The sequence below is a fragment of the Chiloscyllium punctatum genome, chromosome 2 (genome assembly GCF_047496795.1).
Source record: "Chiloscyllium punctatum isolate Juve2018m chromosome 2, sChiPun1.3, whole genome shotgun sequence".
Lineage (NCBI taxonomy): Eukaryota > Metazoa > Chordata > Chondrichthyes > Orectolobiformes > Hemiscylliidae > Chiloscyllium > Chiloscyllium punctatum.
This window is the reverse complement of record NC_092740.1, coordinates 123536288-123558939: the sequence shown is the minus strand read 5'-3', so window position 1 is coordinate 123558939 and position 22652 is coordinate 123536288. Positions and strand designations below refer to the sequence as shown.

Below are 22652 nucleotides of genomic sequence, written 5' to 3'. Positions count from 1 at the left end.
CATATTGACTATCCCGAATCAATCCTTGTCTTTCCAAATACATGTGCATCCTGTCCCTCAGGATTCCCTCCAACAACTGGCCCACCGGTCTATAGTTGTTTGGTTTGTCTTTACTGCCCTTCTTAAACAGTGGCACCACATTTGCCAACCTCCACTCTTCCGGCACCTCACCTGTGACTATTGATGATACAAATATCTCAGCAAGAGGCCCAGCAATCACTTCTCTAGCTTCCCACAGAGTTCTTGGGTACACCTGATCAGGTCCTGGGGACTTAACCGTTTCAAGACATCCAGCACTTCCTCCTCTGTAATCTGGACATTTTGCAAGATGTCGCCATCTATTTCCCTACAGTCTATATCTTCCATATCCTTTTCCACAGTAAATACTGGTGCAACATATTCATTCAGTACCTTCCCCATTTTCTGTGGCTCCACTTGCTGATCTTTGAGGGGCCCTATTCTCTCCCTAGTTACCTTTTTGTCCTTAATATATTTGTAAAAACCCTTTGGATTCTCCTTAATTCTATTTGCCAATAGATTGGGGTTTCTGTTTCTTTTCCAAACTTCACGTGCCTATCAAGCATGAGAGCCAAAGAGCCATACAGCACAGAAACAAACCCTTTGGTCCAAATCATCAACGTCGACCAGCCATCTCAATCTGACCTAGTCCCATTTGGCCCATATTCCTGTAAACTCTTCCTATCTATATACCCACTCAGATGCCTTTTAAAATGTTGTAATTGTAATTGCCTCCACCAATTCCTCTAGCAGTTCATTCCATACATGCACAATGCTCTGCATGAAAGAGTTACCCATAGTTCCTTTTAAAATTATTCCCTCTCGCCTTAAACCTATGCCCTCTAGATTTGGACTCACCCCTCCCTAGGAAAAAATCTTGGCTGTTCACCCTTTCCATGCCCCTCATGACTTTGTAAATCTTTACAGTCACCCCTCAAGGTACATTTGTTTTAAAAAACTTTGTCAGTTTCAGTTTTGATTTCAGAGTTGCTTCGGACAACTGGAGCACAACGGAGGCAGTCACTCAAAAATAAGTGAATGAAGATTAACTAACCCAGCTACTCGTGACCTTTTAGCAATTAGATGTACAGAAATGCAAGCTTATGTCAAAGAACAAGATGACCTGTTCAGGAGTTATCCAGAAAAAAAAAGTTATTTAAAAGGTTTTAAATTCTTTGAAAGTTGTTTTCATTCAAGCTGCGGGCACTATCAGCAGGGTAGACATTTCTTGTCCATCCCTAGTTTCTCAGGAAGTGAAGGACCTTTTTTATATCTTTAAGGAGCAATTTGATAGGAGTACCTTCCAAAGCCAGAAGAGGGCAGTTAACAAACTACTTGATTCTAATGACAACCGGGGCTACATACAAACTGTGCTTGGATAAGATTTTGCTCAAAAATGTGTGAGTGAACCAAACTTTTTCACTCTAATAATGACAAAATACTGCAGATGTTGGAAATTTGAAAGTAATAATGGAAAAAAACTCGGCAGGTCTGACATCTGGACCTAACTCATGTTCAGAGTCAGGCATGGTTTACAAAACTGAAGTTCTAAAGAATCATACTGGATTTGAAAACTTATGCTTGCTCTCCACAGATGAGTTTCTCCAGCAGTGTTTGTTTTAAATTTAATTTTTGATAAAAATTACAATCAAACAGCTGATTGTCACTTGTACTTATACAAGTTGTCTTCATTAAAAAAGGTAAAAGTGATCAAACTGCAATACTTTTTTTTGCTTGTGTTACTAGTCTACTACCCTACCTTGTCCTTCAGTGGTAAATTTATGCCAACATGCCTCTCTGGTTCTCTTCTCCCCAAAATCAATTTCCAATCTCACCCTTATCCTGTGGACTCTGTCAAATGTTGAATATTAAACTAACGAAACTGAAAGAGTTTATAATTAACTTCTCTTGCACAGCTATCAGATAGTTAGGTGCTTAATTAAGACTTGTTAGGGACTTGCTAAACTGTTTGCTTTTGACCTGCGGTGTTGTCAAACCAGGTTTGTTAACCTCAGAGGTTAATAAAAGGTAAAATATTACTGCTATTCCAGATCTATCGTAATCTCAAGTTGCCTATCTTCCAAGTATTAGTCAAGGGACAATATTTAAATGGTGTTCATGTAACTAAAACAGGGCGATAGTGAAGTCATTAAAAACATCCTACAAAGCAAGTGATTAATTATAATTGTCTTTAAGACTATTACTGTTCATACTCTTTCAGGTGTACAAAGTGTCAAACTTTTGCAAGATTTTAAAAACTGCTCTGCAATAAGTCAAGGATGTTTGTTTTCTTAAAAGACAGAAAAGTTAACTTTCTTCAAAGATGGTGCTTGACAGAATGGAGTTAACAGTACAGCTGTAAACAGTAAAATAATGGCATACCAATACTTTTAATAAAACATTAAAAAATGGCTTTAAGAATGTTATTTCAGCAAGAAAGACTTGAGGTATAAAGATTAACAAAAAAAGACAAGTTAATAGATCTAGAACAGAGGTTAACAAACTTTTTGTTGAACAGTCATATTCCTTGCAATTTGCAGAGCCCACTGAAACTATATTTAACACAGAACAAGACTTCACTTTTTCAGCTAACATATTACCCAAGACAAAGCACTAGATAGTTGCATTGTAGTGGCAGCTGCAGTATGAAAGCAGAGTAAACAAAAAAGCTTGATGACTTGCTTTTACGTCAGTAATTAAGATTAGAATCTGTTTTATCTACAAACCAGTTTTTACATTCAAACAGCTTCTAAACCCTCTGGATGCCATTCTGCAGCTTAAGTTTGTAACTGGTTTTCATTTAAAAAAAAAGGTCAGACAGAAACCAGCATTCAACACTTGATAAAAAGTTAGGTTATTAATTAGCTTTAAAATAGAAAAAAGACCAAGTAATATTTGCAACTCAATTAATTTAAATACTCATGGAGGAATAATTAGTGAAATACATATTGGGGCCCCTATTGTGTAGATTGAATAAAATCTCTGGTTTCCCATTTAGTCTTTCACCTGCATTACATCTAGTTTCCTATTCGAAATTCTCATGACACTGCCTGTGTTGCACTACAAAATGTTATTTTATCCTACTGCATTGTGTGGAGAACAGTGAAAAGGATGTGGATCAGATGGACCTCTATTCTGCTGTAAGTCAGATAATCATCCAGTTGTCCAGCAGACATCTCACACATGGAAGCTGATAGCAAAAAAAATACAATTCAGCTGGCAGAATGGGACACAGACGTTGATAGCTGAGGCTAAATAATGTTCCAAATCCATAACCCCCACAGATAACTATTTGAGTACATCTTAAATCCTACAGATATCAAAAGCACATTGTCTCCTGTCTCTGCTCTGTAACCCAGCCTAAACAACAGTTTGGAAATCTCTGATCTAGAATTAAGGAGGGGGGGGGGAAACAAAGGAAAGTTAAAAGTGGTAGACAAAGAGGCAGGAAGATCAAGAGGTGTCATGGCATTTATTGAAAGCATGCTACAATTAGAGGAAAGATTACCAAGGCGATACAAGCAAATACACACATTGAAAGAAATGGAACACTGTATACAGAGACATGCAATAGACAATTAGAAAATATTTTTTTAATATTTCAACATCTCTGCATTAAAAACAAATCTTAACAGAAATGGAATCCATTTTGTTTCTTCCACATTGACACAAACCGCTTTACAAATGAAACCTGGTACTGTTGCTTATCAAAATATACAAGACAATCAATGTTTTCATATAAAACCAGTTTGTACTTTATCTTGTTCCCAAAAAACCTCATTAAAAAAAGTTGTTACAAATATTTACAGCATTTTCATCATCAGCTGAACATTCTTACAAACTCAAAAAAAGCAGGAATTTTAAGAACAGATCAAGTACATGAACGAACAGGGAGGAAAGCACTACATACCTGCCAACACCTCAATGCTAGAAGGGAAAGACTTAAGAAAAGCAGCTTGAAAGAGAGGTTCAAGGATTCCACAAATGTTGCAACCCTCGCCTAAATTGCACAGGTGGGAGCATTCTAGTTGCAACTTATGTCTCAAGTGTCATTGTACTGCATGTCAATTATCACTGGTGACCCTACTCTGATGGAACTGGTAAATCTCCAACTGGCATCAACTGTGCACCATGACACATCAGCTAGACCTTTTTCTATTGTTGATGTCAAACAAACATCAGTCCAGTTTTTAATATCAAAAACAAATAAATACATGTTGCCTATGGTGTCAGCCAATTTAAAAGTCAGATAACTTTTCTTTTCAGTCACAAATATCACTAGTTATTAGAAGCTGGTGCGACTATATTTACTAATGAAAGAACGAGGTCTGCCTTAACAAGACAGTATAACAATGCATTTGACCACTGTTGAGAATGCTACACCACACCACCTGGTGTTTCAAAACAAAACACTTTTCGGCTTTGTATTTGCGGAATGATGAAAGAAAATACAAATCACAACTTTGGGAAAGTTCTGGCTCAGGGCACCACAAATGGAAATTACTGGGAGATTCCTAACAACTGTTTTAAGATGCTTCTTTTATGAAGTGAACCTCTGGTTCCATGCTCAGCATGCAGGAGTTGACAGATCCAATTCAATGTAAATTAGTGACCTTAAGGTATTTTCTCCTTAGAGGTAGGTGCAAGCAAACAAAGCACCCCCTAATGAAAAGTGAAAATTCTTCTTTTACTCAAATATCCCTCCTTTTCTATTTGAAACTACATTCATAATAATTTTCTAATTTAGGTGTAAATATAGTAAAAGAAAAAATATTAAATTGGAGGCAAGAGAAAAAAATGATTAAGACTATTGAAGGCACATCAACTTTGGTCCTGTTTTGGTTTTTCTCCGAAACCCTGAAAAAAAAAAGCTCTGTTTTCTCTACCTTATCATTCACTAATATTTAACCCTTTTTCAGTTAAGTATCATGGAATTCCACCCAAATGGTATGAAAGAGTCTTGTATTTAATAAATCAGTACAGTTCTAACCATGGTTTAGTTGCAGCTTCGAAGTCTGTGCAGCTCTAAAGTTTTCTTTCAGAATGAATGGAAGAATTAAGGACATGTTTTCTAGACTGGCAGTTAGTCCAGAGAGCATTCAATAAAACAAGACAGGCAAAAAACACTAGTTAATTAGCTAGGGAGTCTAATGAAACAAAAGTAAAAATCCCATCAGAGAGGACTTCAGAAAAGTACCTACACGGAAACATTCAAAAGCCTAAACCAACACGCCCCCCCAACAAAAAAAAAGCCAATAATAACAATTAAACATTCATAAAATGAACCAGTACGTTCACACTAAGAACATCAAAATAAATGAAAAAAATTAAGATAACATACAACAAACTCATAGCACACAGATTGGATTTTGAATATTTAGAACCTTACAGGTACTCAAGGGAAAAATCAAATCAACCATGGACATTGCAGTTTTGTCACTGTAAATAATATTCAAAAGAATCTGCAGCACAGGCTTTTATACAGCATTTCTGCAGTTTTGGATGGTACAGAGAGTACAGATTTGCAGTTTGCCCAAGGACAGGAAAAAGCTTGGGCTTCCATTCCCAACTGTGTGCTAATTTGCAATAAAAATCATTAAATTGTTGCAACACTGCAACATACACAAAAGAAAATTCACCTAAATCTACAAGGAGAAGGACTCCCTTTGAAAGAACCCACAATAGTTGTACTGAAGAAACCTCAGGAAAAGCCTCTAATCTATTTGATTATAAGCACATAATAAGGCACATGATAATTAAACAAGTACACAGTAAATATGAAACTGATAATTTCTTTCAGATTATAGTGGTATGAAAACCCATGATGTTTAATTTTTTTTCCCCAATATTACCAAAATAATTTCTTTAAAGTGTGTCAAAATCTTTTAGATCTAGACTGGATTTTCTTTTCCCTCTCCCCCAAAATTGTAAACTTCTTCAAAAAGAAATTTTCACTGAACCAGTTGTTAACAGCAGGTGAATGATCAATTTATGGCTATTGACTGCTTGCAACAAACCCGCCCATTTCAAAAATTACAAAGAAAATTGATATTGATTGAAGCTTAAACTGATGGATAAACAAAGGAAGGATCCCATCATCACTGTTGTGTTCCACTTAAAATATTACACTAAGCATCTCTTGCAGGCATAGTTGGTCATTGGTATTTCAGTCTCTGTCTGAATGCTAGTTTACCACATTGGGTGGTCCCAGTCTATAGGGAGAACAGGAGAGGAATTAAATTGTAGATTTAGAAAAGGAAACTCTGAGATGGTGGTTTTCTCCAAGATCATGATTGTGAAGGTCAATGAGAGCCTGGATTGCTTCTTCAAGACTGTCCAACTGGATGAGGGCCATTTTACGGTCCTTCCTGCAATACAGAACAAAATTATTTTTGAAAGTTGTTATACACTAGAATAAAACAAATCACTGCGGACGCTGGAGATCTGAAACAAAACCAGAAAGTGCTGGACAAACTCCGGTCTAGCAGCATCTGTAGAGAGAATCGTATTTAAAGTAACGCAAAGAAAATTATTTGTTGGAATTAAAAATGCCTGACTAGTCAATACCATAAGATACAGAAGCAGAATTAAGCTATTCAGCCCATCAAGTCTGCTCTGCCATTGAATCATGATTGATGCATTACTCAATCCCATTTTCTTGCTTTTCCCTGTAACCTTCGATCCCCTAACTGATCAAGAAACTCTTTCAATCTTAAAGACACTCAATGACTTGGCCTCCACAGCCTTCTGCAGGAATAAGTTCCACAGATGCATCACCCTCTGGCTGAAGGAACTCATCTCTATTCTAAAAGGGCCATCCCTTCATTGAGGCTGTGCCTTCTGGTTCTAGTTTCTCCTACTAATAGAAACATCTTCACCACATCCATTCTAACCAGACCTCTCAGTATTCTCAAAGTTTCAATGAGATCCCCCTCATCCTTGTAAAATCCATTGACTACAGATGCTGAAACCTCAACTGCACTTCATAGGACAAGCTCTTCATCTCTGGGATCATTCTTGTGAACCTCTTCTTTACCTCCTCCAAATCCAGACATCCATCCTTGGATATGGGCCTAAAACTGCTCACAATATTTCAAATGCAATATAACCAGAGCCTGAATACAGGTTCAGCAGTGCAACCTTACTCGAAATGAATGCTAATGTGGCATCTGCCTCTGCCTTCCTGCTAATCAACCTGGATATTAAGATTAACTGAACTCTGAACTAGGACTCCCAAGTCCCTCTGAGCTTTATATTTCTGAAGTCCATCTTGGTTTACAAAATATCTACATGTATATGCTTCTCAAAGAGCATAGCTTCACACTTTCCTACATTGTATTCCATCTGCCACCTCTTTGGCCTCTCTCCTAGCCTGCCCAAGTCCATCAGCAGACTTCCCAGCTTCCTCAACGTGAGTCCCGCCTTTCTATCTTTTGTCATCTGCAAACTAAGCAACAATGCCCTTGGCTCCTTCTACAAGATCCTGACCATTTAATGTGAACAGCTGCAATCCCAACACTGACTACTATGGAATTCCACTAGTCACCAGCTACCATCCTGAAAGAGAGTCCTTTATTCCCCACTCTTTACCTTCTGCCATTGTCAATCTTTTACCTTGCCCCCAGTGGCATGGACTTATTACATCCCCCACTCTCCCATTGTACTCTACACTACTTTCTCCCCACCCCCACCCTCCTCTAGCTTATCTCTCCACGCTTCAGGCTCACTGCCTTTATTCCTGATGAAGGGCTTTTGCCCGAAACGTCGATTTCAAAGCTCCTTGGATGCTGCCTGAACTGCTGTGCTCTTCCAGCACCACTAATCCAGAATCTGGTTTCCAGCATCTGCAGTCATTGGTTTTACCTTATTACTTAGCAGCCTTCTGTGCAGCTACCTTGTCAATTGCCTTCTGGAAATCAAAAAACACATCTATTGGCTTGTGACTAACTTTCTTACGATCTCTTCAAAGAATTCTTACAGATTAGTTAGGCATGACCTCCCCTTGACATAGATGTGCTGACTCAGTCCTATTTTACCATGCACGCTAAAGAACTCCACAATCTCACCCTTAAAAGTCAACTAAAGTTTTTAACCAAGTGTGGTCAGATTAACCAGCCTATAATTTCCTGTCGTCTGCACCCCTCCCTCCGTAAACAGGGGTGCTACATTAGCCATTTTCTAGTCCTCTAGCCCCGTCCCTGACTTCAAGTGATTGCTAAAAGATCACCATCAATGCTTCCACAAATCTTTTCAGCCACCTTGGAACATAGGAACAGACATAGGCCATTCAGCCCACCCAAGCCCGCGCCATCATTCAACAAGATCATGACTGCTCTGTGGCCTAAGTCCTGCCTTGGGCCCCTATCCCTCGACACACATGCTTAAGAGAAATTTCCCTCTCAGATTTAAATTTAACAATTAATTTAGCATTGGCCACCATTTGAGGAAAGTAAGTTGGAACAATAGAAACAGCCTGAATGGGTGGGGTCAAGCTCCCACTGAACCAGGATTTTAGTTTTAGTGTTTAGCAGTTGCTGCTGAAATCTTGCAGTTGGATACAGAAACTTTTTTCATCTCTTTGTCACAGCTAAAAGATTGGAATTCTCTTCCTGCTGCTAGAATTACATGCGAGACAATCTATTTTACTCAATTTGCCTTTGCCAGGAGTGCGGTTATGGGATATTACTGCATTGGAATGGTCACGGTTTAAAATAATAAAATAATTTAATTATTCTCTTATGATTGCCAATAGAGTTAAGTTATTCCAATTGCTTCTTTCTTTTGACGTCTTTTAACTATAGTGCATGAATAGAAGTTGATTTTGCTTCAAGACTGGCAGTTTGACAGTCGAATTACATCCGGCATGCAACATCTGACACTTGCCTTTAAAACCAAGAAAAACTTAGGGTCTAGGCCATCTTCTTAATATATTTTGAGGGGGCTTGGTCTGGTTCATAACAATCATTGATTAGTTACAGCGAGGAGAACTCTCCACCATAATATCAGGTAGTACATTCCAGATGCTAACCAATTTGTGTGGGGGGAAAAAAAAAATTGTTTCTTCATATCATTACTTCTTCAGCCTTTAACTAAAATCTACATCCCCTCATTCGTGATCCTTCCATGAAAGTGAACAGATATTTGCCTTATTCACTCTGTCCAGACACCTAATAATTTGAACGCCTCTATCAAATCTCCTTTCAACCTTCTCCAGGGGAAACAAATGTGGCTTTTCCAACACCTCTGGAGCTATCACACCTCATCCTTTAAGCACAATTAGAAAGCAAACCCATAAACATCACTCACTACGATTTCAAGCTAGAAAGCTTGAAAGCAGATGCGAGTCATTTGGGCACGACTGATCTAAACAATTCAACAGTGCAAAGAAACAAATGGCACGGTGGCACAGTGGTCAGCACCGGGTTCAATTCCCGCCTCAGGCGACTGACTGTGTGGAGTTTGCATGTTCTCCCAGTGTCTGCGTGGCTTTCCTCCGGGTGCTCCGGTTTCCTCCCACAGTCCAAAGATGTGCAGGTTAGGTAAATTGGCCATGCTAAATTGCCTGTAGTGTTAGGTAAGGGGTAAATGTAGGGGTATGGGTGGGTTGCGCTTCAGCAGGGCGGTGTGGACTTGTTGGGCTGAAGGGCTGTTTCCACACTAAGTAATCTAATCTAAGCATTTCAATCACAATCACAACTAACTTTGAATTAAGGATTGTTTCTCAAAAGATTATGGTTTTAAAAAGTTCAATTTGGCCCCTCGAAGATCAGCAAGGTAGCCTTTGTGTAGAGCCACAGAAAATGGGGGAGATACTAAATGAATATTTTGCATCAGTATTTACTGTGGAAAAGGATATGAAAGATATAGACTGTAAGAAAACAGATGGTGACATCTTGCAAAACGTCCAGATTACAGAGGAGGAAGTGCTAGATGTCTTGAAACGGTTAAATCCCCAGGACCTGATCTGGTGTACCCGAGAACTCTGTGGGAAACTAGAGAAGTGATTGCTGGGCCTCTTGCTGAGATATTTGTATCATCGATAGTCACAGGTGAGGTGGTGGAAGACTGGAGGTTGGCAACGTGGTGCCACTGTTTAAGAAGGGTGGGAAGGACAAGCCAGGGAACTATAGATTGGTGAGCCTGACCTCAGTGGTGGGAAAGTTGTTGGAGGGAATCCTGAGGGACAGGATGCACATGTATTTGGAAAGACAAGGATTGATTCGGGATAGTCAACATGGCTTTGTGCGTGGGAAATCACGTCTCACAAACTTGATTGAGTTTTTTGAAGTAACAAAGAAGATTGATGAGGGCAGAGCAGTACATGTGATCTATATGGACTTCAGTAAGGCATTCGACAAGGTTCCCCATGGGAGACCGATTAGCAAGGTTAGATCTCATGGAATACAGGGAGAACTAGCCATTTGGACACAGAACTGGCTCAAAAAGGTAGAAGACAGAGGGTGGTGGTGAAGGGTTGTTTTTCAGACTGGAGGCCTGTGACCAGTGGAGTGCCACATGGATCGGTGCTGGGCCCTCTACGTTTTGTGATTTACATAAATGATTTGGATGTGAGCATAAGAGGTACAGTTAGTAAGTTTGCAGATGACACCAAAATTAGAGGTTTAGTGGACAGCGAAGAGGGTTACCTCAGATTACAACAGGAGCTGGACCAGATGGGTCAATGGGCTGAGAAGTGGCAGATGGAGTTTAATTCCCAAAAATGAGAGGTGCTGCATTTTGGGAAAGCAAATCTTAGCAGGACTTCTACACTTAATGGTGGGCTCCTAGGGAGTGTTGCTCAATAAAGAGATCTTGGAGTGCAGGTTCATAGCTCCTTCAAAGTGGAGTCGCAGGTAGATAGGATAGTGAAGGCGGCGTTTGGTATGCTTTCCTTTATTGGTCAGAGTATTGAGTATAGGAGTTGGGAGGTCATGTTGTGGCTGTACAGGACATTGGTTAGGCCACTCTTGAAATATTGCATGCAATTCTGGTCTCCTTCCTATCAGAAAGATGTTGTGAAACTTGAAAGGGTTCAGAAAAGATTTACAAGGATGTTGCCAGGGTTGGAGGATTTGAGCTACAAGGAGAGGCTGAAAAGGCTGGGGCTGTTTTCCCTGGAGCGTCAGAGGCTGAGGGGGTGACCTTATAGAGGTTTACAAAATTATGAGGGGCATGGATAGGATAAATAGACAAAGTCTTTTCCCTGGGGTCGGGGAGTCCAGAGCCAGAGGGGAAAGATATAAGAGACCTAAGGGGCAACGTTTTCACGCAGAGGGTGGTACGTGTATGGAATGAGCTGCCAGAGGATGTGGTGGAGGCTGGTACAATTGCAACATTTAAGAGGCATTTGGAAGGGTATAAGAATAGGAAGGGTTTGGAGGGATATGGGCCGGGTGCTGGCAGGTGGGACTAGATTGGGTTGGGATATCTGGTCGGCATGGACGGGTTGGACCGAAGGGTCTGTTTCCATGCTGTACATCTGACTCCAACCCATTTTCTCTCCCTCTCAACAAGACCACAGGTCTTCTCTTTCAATGAGAAGGCCATAAAACTAGACAAGCAATAGTTCAAGTGACACGATTTTGAACTGCTTAGAGATCATCTTTTAATTGAAGTTTAGACAACAGAACATAGCATACATTCTGAACAAGGGTCGAAAGAAGCAAATGAAGTAACTTGGGGCATTTCTGCTTTGAGTGTATTAACATTTCACATGCACAGTGGAGCATTAATGCACAAGATGGACAGTTGCAGCTGGAGCCATGGGTTTTCTTTCTGCAAGTGCCAGTACAGAGATCCTTTCAACATGAGACAATGAAGAAAATCAAATGGATTACCTCTACACCTGAGCCACTGTTTGAGATAAAAGCATCTGTAGTCCTGCAAACACAAATATCTGACAAACAGACCGAGGGAGTTGACATGCCAAATCAGCATAACTTTAGTACAAGACAAGCAATAGGTTCGGAGCTTCCCTATGTTGAGCACACCTAAGATTAGTGGTCATCAGTCCACACGCTTACTGCTCCTTTTCAGATGTGTTCTTGAACTGATTACGGGAAGTGACAAATACTGAATGTCAGTCATTTCTATACCAAGATTGTGCAGGCAATGGGGAGTGACCTAAAGTTCACAAAACTGCTCTCTCTCAAAACTAGCCTCACTGTGACACATCACTATTGGTCAAAGCCTGTTAAGTGAGCCAAAAGAAATTAGGGAGCATTCAGTTTTGTAACAATGGATCACTGCAATTCAGACAAACTTTGCTTTAAACTTTTTCCGATTAGGGCAGGTGAGGTCTGAAATTAGGCACACAAACAATTAGTTTAAAAAATATTACAGTGCTTAACAAGGAATAATGCCAATTTTTAAGTTCCTCATGATATAAAAAGGAACTAAATTTTTTTTTAAAAATAAAAAAGTATTGTGTCTGTAGAATGAATAGTGAAAAACTGTCAAAATCACCTCTTTTAGAGAAAGATCAATAGTGCTTACCACCTAGATAACTGAACCCATCGCAGAAATAGCTAGAAAGGGACAACAATGTGCATTAAACATCTTCCTTCCCACATTGTAATTTAACAATACAAAGTAAAACAATCCAAAAGTACTTCATATTTTCACAAACGAAATCAGAGGGAGAAAAATTAAAACTTAACGTATGCTTGTTGAAAGCAATGATATTTTGGGGACAGGGACAAACTTATAACAAGTTAATTTGCAACTGCAACAACTTAATGCTTTAAATTCGCTTGCCATCCATGTGCTTTGCTTTTAAATTTTCAACAAGTTTCAAGACTGCGAATTTTAACTCTGAATTTAACAAAATCAATGCTCAACGAAGTCACACAAGTCTCTATTAAAATATTCTAGACATCAGCTTGGAAACACAAGTCCTTTCCGATCATTGTTTATTCTATTAGATCAAGACAAATTTGTATCTTAACCTTCACACACCATTGTTTCATAATCCCTTACCTAACAATATTAGGTCAAAGATCGCCCTCCTTCCCCCATTAAAAGGTATTAAAAACACAAATCTAATTGCATCACACTAACAAACTGCCTTCTTCCTCTACACTAATATGCTATAACATCAGGAGATAGAGCTATAAATACAGCTTTAACTTATCAATTCCATACTAGAGTCATTTACAAAACAGAAATGCTGCAATTACTTGACAGTAATAACAGCACTGTCATTTGAAGTAGAAAATCAAATCACAATGAAAATATTGATAACAATGAAAACTGAATTCTCAAAATGGTTAACCAAGATAAACACAATTTGTATGAAGGAAATCTGAAATAAAAACAGAAATGAGTTGAGAAGGTTTGTAGCTCAGGTTGAGGTTCGCTCGCTGAGCTGGGAGGTTCACTTCTAGACATTTCGTCACCCTACTAGGTAACATCTTCAATGGGCATTGGCTTTGCCTGAGGCCCACTGAAGACATAACCTAGTAGGGTGACGAAACGTCTAGAAATTAACCTCCCAGCTCAGTGAGCAAACCTACATCCATAAAAATAGAAAATGGAGTAAACCAGGTAGTGTGCCAGCATCTGAGACAAAAACAGATTTAAGTTCAAAGACTCTTATTCAGAACATTCTTCACCTCTCTATCAGCAACATTTCATTCTATGCCAAAGTGGTCCTCAACCCAAACTTAACTTTATTCTTCAAACTCACTGGAAGATTTAACAAAAAACATGTTTTCTTTCCTTTGGGTGTTAAAAGGAATGCAAGCTCCAAAAACTAAACAGGTACTAAAGCCCCTCTGGAATCATCTTCTGCTCTCCTTTCCTCTGACGTCATCCCTTCTAATCCTACTTTGGCTGTTAAAGGAGTTCTGATGAGTTGTCTTTATGCTCAAAATGTTAACACTCTCTTCACAGATGCTATAAGTTTCTCCAGCATTTCCTTTGTTTTACTTTTACATTAAACCAGTATTATTATGCTGTGTCAAGCAGAAGTCAGACATAACATTAGACTTACAGGAAAAACTTGAAGCCTTTCACAGAGTATCCAGCACTTTCAAACAGATTTTTCAGATCATCTTCGGTTATTGAAGGTCTACAAACACACAAAATACAGTTCTTTAAAAAGAGCACAAAAAGTGGACAATTCAATACTATTTTAGAATAATGCAAAAGCAAGTCAGACTTGCAACAGCAATACAGTTTACCAATTATGCAAAATGGATATTGGTTTGAAGAAAAAGGAATTTTTCAAAGTCTTCCAATTATTGCAGGAATTTCAACTTGATCTCATGGTTACATAGCATAATACTAGCATTATCATACTATTTAAATTCTTCAAGTCTTACATGGTGACTATAAACAAAGTCAGGTCATAGATCTTGACTACTGAGGCACAAACCTACATTTGCACTGAGAGAAATGCACAAAGCAGTATTTAGTCTCATGGTTATGTTTTTAGACTAGTAATCATGTGCCTGAACCATTCAGGCAGGGTTTGAATCTCATCGTTGCAGGTGACAAATTCAAATTAAGTTAAACACATTTGGAGTTAAATGTAGTACCAACCAAATAACTACTTGATCACCTCATGATTCCTTATCAATTTCTTTCAGGAAGGAAATCTGTTCTCCTTACCCAGTTTGGCTGAGACCCTCTGGTCAAATTGGTCTCACAGCAAGCCACTTGGTCACACAAAATCATTGTGAACAAGTAAAAAACAAAATTAGTCATTTCGTCAGGCAATGATCTAGGCAAAAGACCTGGACATGACGAATTGCCCCAATCCACCTCATTCATATCTATAGACTGGTGTGAAAATTGAGAGAGTTGACCCACAGGCAAGGCAAACAATAAAGCTTTCAGCCAACATCCCAGACTGAAATACAACAGCTCTTGGTACAATCCATATAGAAATAGGAGTTTTAAAAGAGTGCTGCAGATTCCATGAAGTCTCATGGCATCTGAACAAATATGAGCATGAGCAACAAAGAATCCTGATTACCATTGCATTGTCTTCACGCACCTGTTAAAATCAGTGATCCTCCACACTGAACACAACTTGGAAGAAATACCAACAGTAAAAAGGACACCATGCATTCAACCAATGTTGGTGGTGAAGGTTCATTACCAACAGTGGTTCAGAAACACCACTGCCAGAGTCCTGAAGGACACAGGTTTCAGACTGGTCCTTTAGCAGTTAATGAGGGAGAGAACACACAAGAAAATGTGTATTTGGCCTGTTGACACACTTGTTCATTTGCAGAAACATCTGCCCATCACAGATTCGAAGTCTGATCTCTATATAGCCCTTACAGAAAGAAAGACCCATTTCACAGTAAGGACATTCTCCACCATTGTGTCTTACATTGACATTAAGCTGAATGGGGTAGATACAGAAAATATCTAGCAATTCAAAAACTGGACATCCATGAAAAGGCCAACAACAGGACTGCTTTAAACACCATTATTAAATTCATAGCTTGGCTACCCTTAACTCCCACATCATCAAGCCAGTGGGCCAACCCTAGGTTAATAAGTCAGGCACAACACTTGACATATTTCAAAAGTGATGTGCCAACCTGGTAAAATCAACAGAACAGGACTCAGCATGTGAATAGGACATGACTAAGAATTCCTCAGAACAGTCTAATCAAGGTCAGATATTAAACAATGTCTTCTCCACAAAAGGTCAGAAATACAATATTCATTGATAAAGAAACAAACAGTCTGTCCTGAATTTAATACGTGGAGAAACAAATTCAGGCTCCAGCTGACAAATCCCTTTGACCCAACTGCCATTATTAACCTAACTGCCATTATTAACCTCTATAAGAGAGTTTAAGCACCTACCATTGGCACTCGGGTAACATCTTGGACATCACTTTTGACTAGACATTCAACAGGACCCACTCACATAAATACTGTGGCTATAACAAGTCAGAGGATGGGAACTCTGCAGCAGTTAACTCAATTTCTAACAACCCAAAACCTTATTATTTCAATGTCATGCTCAGAGTGTGAAGTAGTGCCAACTTGCCTGAAATGTACAACTCCAATATTCAAGCCCAGTACTATTCAGGACCAAGCACTCCTTCACTATCTTGAACACTTGAACACAAAAACACACACACACACACACACACACACACAATCAAAAAGAACAGTGACTGCCATGTGTAGTGTCTACAAGATGCACTGCACCAACCTTCCTAGCCTTCTTCAATGACACCTTTCAAACCCTTAGTCTGTTCTCAAAAAGAGCACAACCACATGGGAACATGATCACTTTCATGTTACCCAAGTGTCTCTGCATCCTAAATTGGAAACAATGTTACTCATTGGTGGCCAAGTCAAAATCCTGAAAATTGCTTCCTAAAAAACATATGAGTATTTCCATCACACCTGCAGTGGCTCAGCACTGCCTTCTCAAAGGAAACAAGAAATGGGTAATAAACACGAGCCTTTTCACCAACATCCACATGAATTAGTAATAAAACAGAACTAGCCCAAAGATGGCTGGGCAATATATGTAAGTCTCAAAACAGGAAGGGACGCAGAGGGTGCAATCAGTTTAAATCAAAGCATAAAGACAATTGAGAAAACAAACCTGCCACTAGTATTAACTCAGCTGGGCAATTAAATTGGGTTACAGTTATGATGCAAACAGTGGTGTTTTAGGGCATAATGTGATCGCTAGATGACAATTTTTAAATGGTCCTTTTCTTGAATAAAGAAATCAATAAATTAAAAATATATTAGAACTAATCTCTAACTGACATGCTAATATAATTTTTCTCAGCCACAAATGTTTCCCTATTAATTCATTCTATACTCTTGTTTTAGCTTAAAGAGAGGTTCTGGTGCCTTTCAGCCTTTGGGGAGACTTCAGATTTTCATGAAGTTACTCACGGAATGTTGGAGAGATGCAGGGTGGATGATGGAGGGAAAATATTCTGGAAGTTCTTGGACCCTGGTTTCTTGAAACGATGAAGTGGTGAGCTGCTGTAGTCCTTGGTCAGACCTTGGTCTTCCTGCCCTTCTCGAGGAAGCTGAACCATTTGATGTTTAGACAGAGTCACACGCAATACCCGGCCATAAACCTTTTGCCCATTGAGGTGACTCATGGCTGAGGAGAAAAGAACATTTAAACTTGAATTTTCCACATGCCAACCTACAGACACTTTAAAAGAGACTGTACCATTACTTCAGTTCACTTCTCAAGAGTATGTGCAAGTGGTCTGCTTCCACGCATTAAATATTTCATTGTCGAGGTAGTGTTGGACGTCTTAGAATGTATGAAGGTGGATAAATCTCCTGGTCCTGACCAGATATATCCAAGGACATTGCAAGAGGCAAGAGAAGAAATTGCTGGGGTCCTGGCAGATATTTCTGCATCAAAGTTAACCACGGGTGAGTTCCTGGAAGACTGAAGGGTAGCGAACGTTGTGCCTTCTTCAAGAAGGGCTGCAATTAAAAAGCTGGGAACTACAGACCCGTATGCCTAATATCTGAGGTAGTTAAGTTAATTCAAAACATTGGAGAGATATGATACATGTGCATTTGGAAAGACAAGGTTTGATTAGGAGTATACAGCATGGTTTTGCACATAAGAGATCATGCCTCACAACTCTGAGTTCTTTGACGAAGTGACCAGAAAAGACTGATGAGCGCAGGGCAGCAGACGTAATCGATATGGATTTCATTAAGGCCTTTGACAAGGTTCCACATGGTAGGCTATTCCAGAAGGTTAGATTGCATGGCATCCAGGGCAAGCTGGCAAATTGGATACACAACTGGCAGGACTGTAGGAAACTGCGGTTAAAAGTGGAAGGTTACTTGTTGAATGGGAGGCCTGTGACTAGTGGAGTGCCTCAGGAATCAGTTCTGGTCCCATTATTGTTAGTTATATCAGTGATTTGGATGAAAATGTACAAGGCATAATTAGTAGGTTTGCAGGTGACATGTACAGTAAGGAAGATTATCAAAAACTGCAGCAGGATCTTGATCAGCTGTGGAAGTGGGCTGAGAAATAGCAAAAGGAGTTTCATAGATAAGTGTGAGGTCTTGCATTTTGTAAAGTCAAATCAAACTAGGAGTTTCATGGTGTATGGTAGGACCTTAGGGAGTGTAGTGGAATAGTGATCTTGGAGTTCAGGTTCACAGTTCTCTGAAAGTAAGGTCACAGGTTATCACAACAGTGAAGGTGGCTTTTGGCACACTGGCCTTCATCAATCAGGGCACTGAGTCTACAAGTTGGAAAGTTATGTTGCAGTTGTGCAGGATGTCAGTGTGTTCGTATTTGGAGCATTGTGGTCACCTTGCTATAAGGAAGAATGTTATTAAACTGGATAGATTGCAGAAGAAATTTACAAGGATGCTGCCAGGACTCAACAGTCTGAATTGCAGGGAGAGGTTGGACAAGCTAGGACTTTTTTACTTTAGAATGTAGGAAACTGATGGGGGGAATCTTATAGAAGTGTATACGGTCATGAAAGACATAGAGAAGGTGAATATACTCAGTCTTTTTTCCCAGGGTTGGGCAATTGAGGAGGAGGAGCGCATCAGTTTAAAGGTTTGAGGGGAAAACATAAATGGGAACCTGAGGGACAACCTTTTTCTTCCCCACATAAAGGGTAGTGTATATGGAATGAGATGACCGTGGAAGTGACATTTGGACAAATACACGGAAAGCAAAGGATTAGAAGGATATCAGCCAATTACAGGGAAATGGGGTTAGCATAGCTGGACATTTTGACCAGTATGAACCAAAGGGCCAGTCTCCATGCAATCGTACTCTGTGACTCCACCTACCTTGAAGAATGACAACTTTTCACTGTATTCCTATACTTGAATACATGTGACAATAAAGCCTAGTTCTAAATGCATTCCTCTTATTTCCAAACCATTCCCAACAGACAAACACATCTTATTTCAAAGGATTTTTGAAACATCTTTACCAGAAATATGCTACATAAAGTATGGATTATATTGATATAATTGATATATTCACCCGTAATATAATTTGCTCGCCACCAATTATATTGGAAAGAATGGAGCTTGGATTTGGATACAATCTTTCAGATCAATTAATAAAGTCAATCATTTCAATCCCAAGTAATCAGATTCAACTTATTATTACATCAGCGATTTCAATGACTTAAAAATGTGACTGATCTAAACTGGCTTCTCTTAAGCAAGGTAGCAAACTAAGGCATTGCAATTGCCCTAAGCGCTCAGACTGGAAAATAAAGAACACTGACAAACTGGTATTTTGAAACTTTATCTACAGACTCTGTACCTGGAGGCGAGGTAAAGATATGAGTAACTTCAACTGTGATGCGCAGGCCAAATAGCCATCAATATTATGATTCACCAAATAGCAGGCACTTGAGGATCGAGTGTTTTTTGGAGGTGCAACTAAATTGCAAACTACATTTTGTAAAACTAATCCATGAATCTTACCCAATTGAGCTTGATTTGCATCTGCCATTTGTATTAAGGCATTTTCTTTTTTATTGAACAAGATCTTCACACGATGTACATCACCATAAACTCCTTTAAGGTGATCAAACAAAACAAAAAATCAATTCCACCATAAGTAACAGTGACAAATTAAAACAAAGCAGAGTATAAACAGGACAGAATCAGTAAAGGAAAAAAGGAAAATAATTTCCCATTACTTAGACGTTTAAAAAAATGACATGTGCACATATTAACAAATGCTACAGTGCAGAAAATAAATTTCATGCATTTTAATCTTTTAACATAAAATTCATAGATGTGAGACATTGTTGAATGAAGCACAAACTTAAATGCAAACAAAAATTTACACTGTAAAACAGCAGTGGAAATGACAACATACCAAAGAGGATGAACAGCCAGTGGGGTGAAACCTTCTGTAGTAAGGGGAAACAAAACAAGTCAGCACAAGATGGACTGGAGACAAACATCATCAAATCACTCATATCGAAGAGGATTTCAGCATTATAGTTGAAGGCCATTATGATTCATCAAGCAATCGATTTGATCACAAAAAAAATATAAAAGTTCAAACGCAGTAATTTTTTTTCATTTTAGGGACAGATGATGATATGGTAACTTTTTGGACAATGATGCAATAGTGAAGCAGGACAGTGAAGGGGAAAGAAAGAAATATTATCCAGTCAGCAACAAGTGTTCAAAAAATTTTTTTCCCCCAAAAAGGTATTTACCTTTCCCCTATCTTTAACCCTCCACAGGCACCTCAACGGATGCAATCAATTATTAAGTAAAACCACTGATCTGGTGAACATAATGACCTAACTCAGTGGCCACTCTGATTCTCATTTTTAGAATTCTAATTTACAGCCAATAAAAACCTAAGAAGAGACAGATGTGTAGATAATAAAGCTTATACATTTAATGCCTATACCCATGTTCGATTCAAAAAGCTGCTGACAAAAGCAAAGCTTTGAGAAAGTATTGAGGACTACAATAAGCTTTTATTTGCCAAGGCATTACACCTAAGCATGCAAGAAAAATGCTTTTGTTTTCTTTGTGAGGTATCAAACTCTCTTTCATTTTTCTAGCATTATAGAAACTAATCATTAAAATTAAAAATATTTGTTATCTTTGACTTAAATAGTAATTTTACTGTGAAACATTTGGCCAAAACTACTAACGTTCAGAATACATGAACAATTTCTTTTAAACTGTTCAGTTTAAAGTCAATGGACATTCAATTTGAATATTTGAGTACTTGAGAAAAGTACTTGAATTCTAACAAATAATTACAACTTCACAATACTTTTAGTGATATGGCTTCATTTAAGTTTAAAATTAAGTAAATATTAACAAAATCACATGGGCCAGCTAAATGAATGAATGTTGCTTTAGGAACAGGACCTTGTTTATTGATGTCGAGTTCTTTTCTCTAAACTGAAAGAATGTTCTGACAGACCACAGAGGCAGTGATGATAATGGCAAGTTTATAATTACGTTTACAATTAAGCTCAACAGCAAGCACAAAGCAGAATTTTTTGAAATTTGCATGCAGCACAAATATAACATTCATCTAAAACACCAAAGAAAATACCAAAGAATATGAAAACAAACAAGGATATTGACCACATGTTGACAAGAGCAAATACTGAAGGGAATCAATTATAGCTGCAATTATTCAACGAGTAACCTCAAATGGTAACCTACATTGTTAAGAGTACAAGATGGTGAAGAAAGGTAATTCTTTATTACATGGCATTAACATTTAGTTCTGGTAAATCTTTCAATTGAGTTTCTTTTTATTTTTTTTAAAAATAGTTAGAATCAGCAAATTAGTAGGAAAAACATAAAACTTAAGTTGCAATTGAGATTCACTGCTGTGAACATGTGCTTTTGGGTATTCTACAATAAACCTGGAAATTCTCTGACAGAAAGATGAAAGAAAAAAAAATGGCTTGAAGGAAATACTTCTATCCGGCATTCAGACACCAGGTCATGCACTAAAATTTCAATTAAACAGTTGGCAGTTCTTATTGCTCTATTGTGTTTCAAGTTATGATGTGGAGATGCCAGTCTACCGGAGTAGACAAAGTTTAAAAAAAATCACATCACCAGGTTGGAGTCCAACAGGTTTATTTGAATGTATAAGCTTTCACAGCACTGCTCTTTCGTAAGACGGCTCCCTGATGAAGGAGCAATGCGCCAAAAGCTTGTACTTTCAAATAAACATGTTGGACTATAACTTGGTGTTGTGAGACTTTTAAATTATATTCCAAGTTGTTTGTGAGATATTTGGTTTAAATCATAGAAGCATAGAAAAAAAGTTGGTGAATTCAGTCATTTGGCCCCTCAAACTTCTCAGTCACTGAATAAAATCATGGCCAATTTGATTATGGCCTCAAGCTGGTTATCCTGCCTGTCCCAATAACCCTAGATCCTCTTGGAGAAAAAAGGTTTGCCTAGTTCAACCTGAATTTATTCAATGGCCAGCCATCGCTGGAAAATATAATTCCCAGAAATAACAATAAATCTCATCTCTATCTTAACTGGGTGGTCTATCATATTGAAACTACACCTCTAAGTTCCAGATTCCCCCAGGAGCAATCATTTAAGCATCTACCTGCCAAATCCCCTTGAAATTTTAAGCATTTCAATAAGACAAACACTCATTCTTTGAAGTTCAATAGTCATGTTGCAGCTGTACAGGACATTGGTTAGGCCACTTTTGGAATAGTGTAAGCAATTCTGGTCACCCTCTTATCGGAAGGATGTAGTCAAACTTGAAACTGGTTCAGAAAAGATTTACAAGGATATTGCCAGGGTTAGAGGGTTTGAGCTATAGGGCGAGGCTGAATGGTTGGGGCTATTTTCCCTGGAGTGCTGGAGGCTGAGGGGTGACCTTAGAGAGGTTTACAAAATCATATAATTGCCACAATGAATCAGACCGCAAATTGGAGGAACAGCACCTCATCTTAATAACCCCCCTTCCATCACCTGATTCCTTTCCATTCCTCTGAGCCACCAACTGGATTCATTTCTCCTAAGAACCAACCAAGTAACGTACCCTCTGCCTGTGTTCATCTATCCCCACCTCACCACCCTGCACCACCCCACTCCTTTTTCTGCAGCTCCCCTTGCACCCACCCCCAGTCCTGAAGGGTTACAACCAAAATATT

At 38.8% G+C, this 22652-nt stretch overlaps 1 protein-coding gene across 4 annotated transcripts in view; it reads right to left on the bottom strand.

Annotated features, from left to right (window-relative positions):
* Positions 1 to 3596: 3596 nt before the first annotated feature.
* The window catches only part of ptbp3 (polypyrimidine tract binding protein 3), a 120376-nt gene continuing 101320 nt past the window's right edge, over positions 3597 to 22652 (bottom strand). For all 4 annotated transcript variants that reach the window (XM_072588093.1, XM_072588094.1, XM_072588095.1 and 1 more), the window contains 5 exons: positions 19859 to 19892; positions 19459 to 19551; positions 16906 to 17122; positions 14012 to 14089; positions 3597 to 6386 (listed from right to left, as the gene is read on the bottom strand). In XM_072588093.1, the coding sequence (XP_072444194.1) occupies positions 6254 to 6386; positions 14012 to 14089; positions 16906 to 17122; positions 19459 to 19551; positions 19859 to 19892 (555 nt within the window). In that variant the 3' untranslated portion in view covers positions 3597 to 6253. The remainder of the gene's footprint in view (positions 6387 to 14011; positions 14090 to 16905; positions 17123 to 19458; positions 19552 to 19858; positions 19893 to 22652) is intronic.